The sequence below is a fragment of the Haliotis cracherodii genome, unplaced genomic scaffold, assembly GCF_022045235.1.
Source record: "Haliotis cracherodii isolate W230 unplaced genomic scaffold, xgHalCrac1.p SCAF_17, whole genome shotgun sequence".
NCBI classification, from domain to species: Eukaryota; Metazoa; Mollusca; class Gastropoda; order Lepetellida; family Haliotidae; genus Haliotis; species Haliotis cracherodii.
Window position 1 is genome coordinate 8,716,390 of NW_027266272.1, and position 12,067 is coordinate 8,728,456.

Below are 12,067 nucleotides of genomic sequence, written 5' to 3' on the forward strand. Positions count from 1 at the left end.
CGTTTTACGACAATCATCGTCACCTTTTACGGCAAGCATGGGTTGCTGAAGACCTATTCTACCCCGGAATCTTCACGGGTTGTATCCCTATGAAGTGAATGGATTGCTCAACAGTGACATCACACAACTCGTTATAACGGGAGAAATCGCGATAATCATATTGTCTTATCAGAGGTCTTATAAACAAATATAAAATTTTGAAAACCTATTATCCAAAGATAATAATCTCTTGTAAACGAATACTTAGAAATACGAAATTGGGTTACGAAGTTTCTTTTTTTTAGGGTTACGAAGTTTCTTATTTTTAGGGTTACGAATTTTCTAGGGTCACAAATTCGTTTGGGTTACAAAATAACCTCAACCCGTCCTTTTGACCACTTGGTGCCTGGACAATTCGTCGATGCGATAGTAATAAGAATCTTTTTCTGACATATTAACTCAACATGGGCTTTCTCCATTACTCACGTTCGAAATGCTCCAGCATTAGACAACCAAGCTGAATGATATGTCACTTTTAATTGTAGTTGGTCATCCTAATTTAATACATGGAAAAAACTCTCGATTATTAGCAGGAATCCAATCCCAAAGGGTATGGGGTTAATCGATTTTTGGTTTCTAAGTGATTATTAATACTACATTGGGGTGTTTGATAAAAATAGAGAAGACGATCTCGCATAATTTCATCATTTGCACAACTCCTTTTCGCTTGGAGATACCAATTTTATAATACACCTTATAAATAAACGAGTTATCTGTCCTTGCAAACCATACAGATGGCGCATCACTTGTCCGGAAGTTGCGTTTATTTTGGTTCTTGTTATGGCTTATTGCATTTGACATTGAGTGGGAAGATGTAGATTGTCCTTATTTGATACAGACTAATTAAGTCACCACTTTGACAACACTTAGTAGGGTTTCGCAGGAGATATAAGAGGTGGAATCTGCTCAAGCAGCCCATATGGCATCTTCGCAATGGCTGGAAATGACATGCCATCGGGATCAGCGCTGCTGAAACGCAGCAAAAGGAGTGTAGCAACGTACTTTAAAGGAGAAAACGCAAGACAAACCAATCTGCAGAAATTCCACGATTTTCTAGAACATTTACTTGCACCCCAAAGACCAATTGATGATTTCGAACCTTTGGAATGGTGCAGGTGGTTGATTGCAGGAGGTTCCACATTCGATGAATTTGCTAAGACAGGTGAGATTCAGCACGACAGGCAAATTATCTTGAACATAAATGGAAATCTAAATCTCTTTATTTTATTTTCAGTGTCATTACTTACGATAGCGTATGTAATTTAAATTATGAAATCTTGCACATTGTGTTTCACTATGTGGGAACTCGTGTCATAAAACCAATATTTAGGAAACCAAATTGTCACCATGGGGTGCAGCCTGAGGCTAGTACAATGTTTCAAAACGGTGGGAACATGTACTGCTGACATAGATGTGTTACCGGATGGCCAGCAGCCCTGCTGTCTTGTTCAGTCGTGCAGAAACATTTTGTTACTTGGTCAGCATGGTCAGTGACATTAACTTTCAGTTATTCATTTTCTGACTTCTCATTCACTATATAGCCGCTTTTCTAGTACTGACTAAAACATGTGTGTGTGTGTAGTCAGTAGTAGAAAACTAGCAACTTTTCTAGTACTGACTAAAACGTGTGTGTGTGTGTGTGGTCAGTAGTAGAAAACTAGCCACTTTTCCAGTACTGACTAAAACGTGTGTGTAGTCAGTAGTAGAAAACTAGCCACTTTTCTAGTACTGACTAAAACGTGTGTGTGGGTGTAGTAGAAAACTAGCCACTTTTCTAGTACTGACTAAATTGTGTGTGTGTGTGTAGTCAGTAGTAGAAAACTAACCACTTTTCTAGTACTGACTAAAACGTGTGTGTGCGTGCGTGTGTGTTTTGTGTGTAGTCAGTAGTAGAAAACTGGCTTTCAATAAACAAAGATATGAAGTAAGGTAATCTAAACATGCTAAACTCATGCTAAATGTTTTGGACTATCCACAGTGATCCAGTCAATTCTGCATTACTAATGCAGTTTTCATGTTCAAATATCTAAGGGTGACAAAGATTAGATCATGAACTTATGAACATTAGTATCACAACCTGTCCCTTTGTCAAGCAGGGTATAGCATGTTATAATAGCAATGCTGGTTCAGCATTGGAAGTATACATGGTAAAACAAATCAATGCAGTCAGTCTGTGCCAAAACATTTTGAGCCTTCAAAACCAGGCGGCTGTCAGCATCATTATTTAGTATACTTTAGTGTTGTCATATGGACTAACATGTTGAAGTAATTCTGCAATTTGTCTTATCTGTATGTGCAAAGTGTTTAAGCAATTTCTGGTTTAAACTTTAAGTCGGACATCAGCGTAGAAGTCATTGTCATTGTCAGATCAGTAGTGTTCTAACCTTTCCATAAAACACTGATTGAAGTGTTTTGGGATACGGCTTAACAGCGCCACGTCAACCTGGTCCAAAATGGCACCAAATATGCCTTGTGAATATAACACCAAATTGACTAAAACATCATCAGATATATTTTGCAAAGACAACACCATATAATTGGCATAAATCACAAAAATGATATACAGAATGAAAAATACTGAAAAACAAAATATGTACCGGTACAAGACAATTATTTTTTCTTAAGGGTGCCATAAGAGTATTAAGACAGCCTCTGTAATTAAACATGTTAAAAGTCTGTCAACTTGAATCATAGTTTAGATCCATCACCAAACTCAGCATTTCACAAAGGCTAGCAGGGATTTATCGAGACCCGCTCAGAGGCCAATAATCTCCCCAAATGTCATTAAAATTACACAGAATGGAATTAAGAGTTTCCCTAATAGGGTTACTATATATAACAAACTTAAATAGCTAATTTTATGGCTTTGTAGAAACCTGTAATTCACTGGGGATGGGTATTGGAGGTTTAAAGTATATCACAATATTTTACGATGCACAAGGTCGTATTGCAATACCTATCATAATATATTCTATCATTCAAAATTTTGAATTCAGAAGCAATTTGAAACACCAGAGTGTAAATTGAAATTCATAAATGGAACAAAACAAGATGCTGGTTCAACATAATCATTTATTTAATTTTACTCATTCAATAAATACCCACGGATGCATCCTCAGGGTATTTGGCAAGTATATGACAGGAAACACATGAATGATAAAAATTGTTATTTGAGATCAACCAATATACTGAGTATTAAAAAATGATTTTATGATATTGATTGTGGAAAGACTGAACACAATCGAAGAGTTGTAATGTTCAGGTATATATTATTGCATTGAATGCAGTTTCAAAATACAATGTTAAAATAGGCCTACCCCTGAATGTAAAATAAGAACTTTTAAAAATCCCAGTTTCAAACAAAATAAAAAAATTTCCCAATTTGTCTGCCAGAGGCTCTTTGTTTAGAATCCTGGATAAATCCTGGCTCGACAGTAGGCAGTTGTAATTTGTAAAGCTTGTCCGTTCCTTTTCATTGAGATTACCATGATTAATACCCTATTCCATTTCTTTATATCCTTTATTTTGTGAAGCACAATGCTCATTAAGCACGGTCACAAGTTCATCGTTTTCCATGTGTTTGTCACATTTTTTTGTGGTTTATTGATATTGTTGCTCCAAAACATGATTTCTATGTGACTCCTTCACATGTTCAGGCACTGGGATCTTATTTTAACTATGTCATTACATATTCCCAGGTAATCAAGCCAGCACCACTTAAATACAAGAACCATGGCAGGGAGTTTTCCCAGGATTCCAAACTTGGCCACTGTTATCAGGCAATTGGGATAAAAAGATCATCATTTTGCTCCAACTGATCATTGAAATACAACTCACTTCTACAAAACCATTACATTAGTTTGTGCTGTATAAAATAAACTGAAAAATTTGTGATCCATTTAGGAATTTTCACTCTTTTGCTGCAGACAATTTTACTCTGGATTGTCTGGTCCAGACTTGATTATTTACAGACCGCCTTTCATATAGCTGAATTATTCCTGAGTGCAGCATTAAACAACAAACAAACAAACAAACCTGTACATATCTGTGTTGACATTATTATTATCTGTAAGGATCAATTCATTGACTGCTTTGGTATATCATATTTATTGAATAAGCTGTAACCTTTACCATGTTTACTATCATGCCTTCAGACGACAGGGGTAGAAGGGTAGCCAATGGTTAAAGCGTTAGCTCGTCACGCAGAAGACCAAGGTTCGATTCCTGAGATGGGTACAATGTGTAAAGCCCATTTCTGGTGTCCCCGGCTGTGATATTGCTGGAATATTGCGAAAAGCAGTGTAAAACAACACTCACTCACCCAATTCAGACAAGGGAATAGTAAGAGGAGGAAAGATTCATCAAGTTCTTAAAGTAAAATAAATCAGTGAAAGGTCGGCCTTTCTTACAATGGTAATGGGAATTTATGAAATTCAAACACATTTGATTAATTGTAAGTCCAACATAGTCAATGTCTTGGCTGCACATGTGTCAACTGGATTTAATTGAGTTGTTAAATGTTAGTTTCTTCATGCTGAAATTGTTCCCATCAGATTTTTCATGTGATTTTATTGTTTCCTGTTTAAAAGTTTTTTTAAATTTAACACAAACATCCTTCCAGTTCTGACTGACAACAAACCATACACCACATCCCCTTTTCCACACTAAATGATAGCCAACATCACTCCCACTTAAGACCCACTTAGGAAGATAGGAATGTGATCGTTTTTCTGGCTTGTAAATCTTTTTGTTCATTACTATCTAATTTTGGTTTCTTTTCCTTCTGTGGCTTGAAATTAGTAAACGACCATGTTATCGGGTTAGAAACTAACAGTTTTTGTCCACTAGTCCTTATAATGATATCATATAACAAAACCCTTAAACACATATTGAAATGGGCCAATTTCTACTAGTCCTTAAGATACCTTTACTATTTGGCAGTTTGGTAGGGACTACTACATACAAAACTAGTGCCAATTTCTAACGCTGATGTTACCCTGCCATTACTGGAAGGAAGAGTAGTGAAACACTTCTGCTGATTGGGTGTATGAATTACAGGATTGATTTCATCCAATCAGAATATTTGTCTTTACTACAGGGTGAGATTACTCTGCACGAGATATGTTACAATCGGAAATCAAGTAAAAACTCGTTCACTTGCGCCTCTATACATATGTGTGTATATGTGCATACTATGTAGAAAAACGCGTTTACTCATGTGTGTATATTTACATCAGGAGATAATTTGCATCATGTCTGGAGCAGATGCAAATGTAACTGTAAATTTGCACTGTGTGTATATGTTGCAATGTAAAAGTTAATGTCAACGTAAGAGGATGATCTAATTAATATCTGTTCTTTTGCCAACACCAAACAAATTGTCAACAGTTGTCAACTTTTATGCGTATATACAAAGTTGAGTGGACAGTGTTTTCCTTTGGTTTCATGGAATCAAAATTTTGCGTACAAATTAAATCAAACACATGTTGCTTCACGCGAAAATTTTCGCTGAAGTAACTCTCTTCTCATTCAACTTTGATTGGGAACAAACTTTTTTGTATTGAAAGGCGTGAACAGATTGACAAATAGGTGTGCTTTACCCAATTTACATACTTTATTTACACACCTGAGGTGCTTTTCATGTGAACTCATAGTAAATTTATATATATGCATGTATGTATAGTTACACATGTGTAAAATAACTTACATTAGTAAATGTTGTGCATGTGAACATCCTTGCCTAAATGAAACTAAATGATCAAAGTTAGCAGTTGTTATGAGGGTCAGATTTTCAACTAGCCAGTCGGTCAAGCAGTTTTCAAATGCTATTAGCCCAGCACATTTCACTAGCCACAGGCTGTTGATGCATGTTGGGTTAATGGTTATTTCAAACCCTGTAGAGGAAGGGTGCTTCATACTCGGTTTATTACTATTACATTGAATTCAATGTTAAAATGCAATGTTTAAACACAATGTTAAAACACAATGTTGAAATACAATGTTGAAATACAATGTTAAAACACAATGTTGAAATACAATGTTTAAATACAATGTTGAAATACAATGTTAAAATACAATGTTAACAATGGTTAAAATACAACGTTCAAATAGGCAAATAAGAACTTTGAAAAAAATCCAATTTTGAACAAACTGATGATTTTCCCCAATTTTATTTTAGGATCCTAGATAAATCCATGCACCGTTTGTATTATATTTTAATCAGATTTATTCAGTATTTTCATACATAGTTGATTCAGGTAGGGGTGTTGATGTCGCTTTGAGTGACCCAGACTCGATTCCCTGCATGGGCAAGGATGGGTACTATGTGTGAAACTAACCCTGGTGTCCCGCCCCCCGTGATATTGCTGGAAAATTGCTAAAAAGCAGTGTAAAACCATACTTACTGATTCGAGTGTTCAAGTAATCACTTCCACAAAGTGTATCAAATGTGTTGAAATGGGTTTCAACTTTGAGTTCAAGATTATTGCATGTGTGTGTAGCTGTTTGTACTATTTCAGGCTCATGCCGGTTTTATAATGCTAGCCCACTGAGATATCATGCCACAGATTTGTTTGAGGGTTAATATATAACGTCACATCTGCAATATTTCAGCCATATGTTGACGAAAACAAGTTGATATATATAAAGCTGAGTCATGAATAGAAAGTTATTTTTAAAAACGAATTCGTCAAACATGTTTTATCATGACAATATTATTTACAATGATTAACATGGACACCCCACTTAGACAAGGTAAACTCCAAGCTGACCTGTCCTTGTTTTAGACACTTAATGCCTAGCATCAGGCAGGGTAACAGCAAGTACCTTCTTTTGACATCTTTTGGTATCATACGACCAGGGGATTGAGCTAACAAATCTTCCGCTGTCTGAGGAGATGTTTCTATAAGCACAATAATCGTGATTGCTGCGTGAAACCCCATTTCACCTTACCTCTAGCAGAATCAGTATATCATCAAATGACCTGAGACAAGTAGGTAACATTAGGAGCATATCCAGCTTCGAAACTAGTATTCACTGTGTTAAGTGCCCTGTTCCAATAAGCACCTCACTGTCCTGCTGACCAACGTCTCGATGAGTCTGTAAGTAATCTATATAAGCACCCCTTACCAACCTTCCAATTTCAAAACTTTACATGACAGTCTGTATTTTCTTGTGCATGTTACAGATTATACACAGAAAACAGCAGGATAGGGAAGCATAATTGCTGAGTAACTTTTATCAAAAACGTTTGGCTTCATCAACATTTAAACTAAGTTTCTTGACTACCGTTCGAACTCTGACCACAAATTCAGATTGTTGTGTATGGTTTTAATAAGCACACCTACCCTCCCGCCACCTCCCACCCTCAATTTTCTAAGCACCCAGGGCACTTATTGCAAATAAGGTAAGTCCTCTTGTCCAAGACTTCGAAAATTCAGGAAGGGTCAGTGGCACTACCAGTTGTAATTTTACCATAAGTTAGACAAATCCATACATAGGAATTATATGGTACAAAAATGAAATATGGGAAAAGTTGATGCCTGAATTCTGACTGCCACAATCCAATGATTTAAGAGATCTCAAACAAACTCCACCTAATGATGATTGTGTCTCATTTCAGTCCGGAAGTATGACAACGCTGTGACATGTGGCCTGGTCTGGACAGCCCACTTCGTGGCCTACCGATGTCGGACATGCGGGATCTCCCCCTGCATGTCCCTCTGCTCCGACTGTTTCCAGGCCGGCAACCATGAGGGACACGACTACAACATGTTCCGCAGCCAGGCCGGGGGAGCCTGTGACTGTGGGGACACCAGTGTCATGAATACTTCAGGGTGAGTTACTTCCCTTGCCATCCATGTCATCTAAGCTCCGCTCCAATGCGTGACACCTTCGTTACCCTCAGTACCATCACTGCTACCTGTGCTGATTGCAAGATTGCCCAGCCCTGTTGGGAGCTCTGACTTGTTGCGGTAGTGTAGAGAGGTCTGCGAACAGGCTATTGTTGTGAGGAGCTTGCCATGTCATCAGGATCATTCTCATTTTTCACAGATTTTTTTATTTGTTGTGCCAGGTTTTTTTAAAGGGTGCCCCATTATCTGTGAAGAGTTGCATCCCTGATCATGTCATTGGAATGCACACTCTTTTTTTCACAAATATCAAGTCATACTTGATAGGTCGTCTAGATTTGAAAAATACCTATATCAAAACAAGTTAAATACTCTAAATTCCAACTATCAGACAACCTACACCAACTGTATCATGCTTTAGGGGCGGTCGGGTAGCCTAGTGGTCAAAGCGTTAGCTCGTCACGACGAAGACCCGGGTTCGATTCCCGACATGGGTACAATGTGTGAAGCCCATTTGTGGTGTCCCCTGCCGTGATATTGCTGGAATATTGCTAAAAGCGGCGTAAAACCATACTCACTCACTCACTGTGTCATGCTTTAGGTTCTGCCCCCGACATGGCCCCGACAGACAGCGACATGCTGTGCACATGCCCGGAGACATGATGGCCAATGCAGAAGCCATGATGCCCCAGGTCTTCCTCCGCCTCATCCACTATCTCCGTGACAACTGTAAACCAGGTCAGGTCACAAGTGTTGTGTTACTTTTACATTTTTGTTTGAGTTGTCATCATGGTCAGTGGATCATTTAGTAAGTGTCCTTAACAGCTCTCCATATGATTGGAAACTTTATCTACAGTTACCATGGTTACAAGTTATTCCATGTCAAGTTTCTTATTTACCCTGTTGTTTAACATGTTTATGTGTTGATTTTGTTATTGAGCGATATTATTTGATTCCAATTTGGTCAGGATAGTCAAGTAACACATCAATGAATAGCAAAGTTAGACATGGCTAATAGTCCATTAATCCGAGACTAATGAAAATCTAACAGGACCAGTTTTCTTTCAAAATGTAGTTAATTTACATAAATCACAAGTCCAAGATGAATTGCAGGCAAGTTGTATGTGACCATAGATGTGTAGCCCTGAATGATTTTGATTTCATCGTCTTCTTGTAGACGTGAAGGGCTCCTACTATGTCACAATGGATGATGCGGAGCAGTTCCTCTCCTTCCTGCAAAGCCTCAGTGACATGGGGGCGGCCATGAGGCTGGTGATGGCAAAAATTCTCACCAGTGAGCAGGAATACCGACAGCTGACCACAGGTACGCTCCCTGAAACTAGGGCCTTCATAACACCTATATACCATGCTAACTACAGGTACACTCCCTGAAACTAGGGCCTTCATAACACCTATATACCATGCTAACTACAGGTACACTCCCTGAAACTAGGGCCTACATCTCAACTTTGTACCATGCTTACCCCAGGTACAGTCCCTGAAACAAGGGCCTTCATTACACCTATGTACCATGCTTACTACAGGTACAGTCCCTGAAACAAGGGCCTTCATCACACCCATGTACCATGCTTACTCCAGGTACAGTCCCTGAAACTAGGGCCTTCATCACACCTATGTACCATGCTTACTCCAGGTACAGTCCCTGAAACAAGGGCCTTCATCACACCTATGTACCATGCTTACTCCAGGTACAGTCCCTGAAACAAGGGCCTTCATCACACCTATGTACCATGCTTACTCCAGGTACAGTCCCTGAAACAAGGGCCTTCATCACACCTATGTACCATGCTTACTCCAGGTACAGTCCCTGAAACAAGGGCCTTCACCACACCCATGTACCATGCTTACTCCAGGTACAGTCCCTGAAACAAGGGCCTTCATCACACCTATGTACCATGCTTACTCCAGGTACAGTCCCTGAAACAAGGGCCTTCACCACACCCATGTACCATGCTTACTCCAGGTACAGTCCCTGAAACAAGGGCCTTCATCACACCTATGTACCATGCTTACTACAGGTACAGTCCCTGAAACAAGGGCCTTCATCACACCTATGTACCATGCTTACTCCAGGTACAGTCCCTGAAACAAGGGCCTTCATCACACCCTGAAACTAGGGCCTTCATCACACCTATGTACCATGCTTACTCCAGGTACAGTCCCTGAAACAAGGGCCTTCATCACACCTATGTACCATGCTTACTCCAGGTACACTCTCTGAAACTAGGGCCTTCATCACACCCTGAAACTAGGGCCTTCATCTCACCTATATACCATGCTTACAGGGTTTGAGTCTGAGAGTACAATGTGTAAGATTGTAGCTTGTAAAATGAAATTTGAAATGTGTTTTAATTTTATCTCTGGGTTCATAAATAATAATGTAAAATTGATATTAATAAACAGTGGATGATGTTAGTAGGTCTTTGTTTGTGCAATTCCTTCCCCAAATAGGAACATTAGGTGAACCTAATGCATGGCAGCCCAATGTGATATTTGAATTATTGCTGAGACTGGTGTGGTAGATGTTCTGATGTATGTTTTCAGAGAAAATAGCCAACAACCCCTACTGTATTGAGAGTCAGAAGAACTACGTACAAGCGAGAGAAATCATGCCATACCCTGCCACCTTCGAGAAGTACCAGAGTAAGGAATCTGCTGAAGTAGTGCTTCTGTCCATATATACCCAACACAGGGATTATTCTTGGGTGGGGCGTTGTGCTTTTAGCCCCTAAATCTGAAAAAAGGCCCCCATTTTCAAATACAATGGGGCATTTTAACATTGTGCTGTATGGGCGTATCTCTGGAATATTTTCACATAAAGGGCCCTTGTCAGAAAATTCCTAGAGTGAACCCTGCCAAAATATGTTTTGAATAGTCCCCAATGTTGTTCATGATATCAGTCACTTGTTTGTCTGGTCCAGACTTGAATATTGATATGATGATAACTCTAATATTTGAATTTTATTTGGTTTTAAGTCATTATGTCTACCCTTTACCCTGCCGTTAATAAAGTTGATGTTATTGGATAATGTTGTTCCTATTCTAACATGATTGTGAGTGTGTTGATTTCCCCGTATGCTAAGGCTTAAAAAAATAAAAGAACTGGTTCTCAGGCAATTGCTTCTGAAAATATAGTATGAGCTGGCAGTGTTTTTTTGTGTGTGTGTTCAAACTATCATGTAACCAAATAAAAAGTTGTGTACAATCAACCTTGGAATGGGACTCCCTACATAAATGTATTCCTTGATGTGTAAAATACTGGAATACTATCAGTGTGTACATAATACATGCATACAATGAGCTTTGAGTGTATTTCACAACGTGAAGATGTTACTGTGAGCACACTGGCAGAAACTTACAAATCCATACTGAAGTACGCAAGTTAGTCCTGTTATTACGCTATCTGGCTTTAAAAGTGTTCATTGTGTGTCTGGACTTGTGTTTGTACTCCATTTTATTACTTTTATCCAAGATTTCATTCAATTTTGTTCACATTAATTTTGGTGAAATCGTGTATGAACTGATCGGCAAATCACATCAACACACCATGAACTTGCCTCGAAACGAACATCAGTCGTTAGAGATTACGAAGTCTTCCTATCACAGTATTGAAAATTGTTTTTAGTTATGATATTGGCCGTGACATTAATTATTTTTTAAACTAAATCACCCACAGATAGGGGAGAAAAGGTGTGAACAGCTGTTTGCTACTTCTGGCTTATTTTACAAGACAAATACACATGTAATCTTCATCTCTGTGTATGAACCATTGTCCGGCATACAGTACACAAATCCCATTGAATTTGTAAATCCTCATGTCTGGTGATGTTTCTTCGTAAATTTCATGTTTTCATTGACCAAATTTGCAAATGGCAAAACATTAAACAAGCAAACAAACTCCTATTGCCAGCCTTACCCCGAACACGAGATGTGCAGTAAAGCAGTGCGCATGAAAAGGGAAGTAACTGCACTCTTTATTGGATCACATTGTTTTTAAGTATTACAGCATTTCACTGTCGTGTTTGTGTGTTCCAGACACTGAATATTTTATGATTTTTAATTTTTTTTAAAAAAGGAAATAAAAACGGAACAGGTGGCAGACTTAATGATGATGCGGACAGTGCAAGACTATTTTTGTAGCCTAACATGCTAGTGTT

General features: G+C 38.5%; 1 protein-coding gene across 1 annotated transcript in view; it reads left to right on the plus strand.

The window, feature by feature from the left end:
* The first annotated feature begins 813 nt into the window (after positions 1-813).
* LOC139464875 (E3 ubiquitin-protein ligase UBR3-like) overlaps positions 814-12,067 on the plus strand; it is a 61,558-nt gene continuing 50,304 nt past the window's right edge. The window contains exons 1-5 of the mRNA XM_071246438.1: positions 814-1,201; positions 7,661-7,874; positions 8,491-8,627; positions 9,067-9,213; positions 10,455-10,553. Of these exons, the coding sequence (XP_071102539.1) occupies positions 973-1,201; positions 7,661-7,874; positions 8,491-8,627; positions 9,067-9,213; positions 10,455-10,553 (826 nt within the window). The 5' untranslated portion in view covers positions 814-972. The remainder of the gene's footprint in view (positions 1,202-7,660; positions 7,875-8,490; positions 8,628-9,066; positions 9,214-10,454; positions 10,554-12,067) is intronic.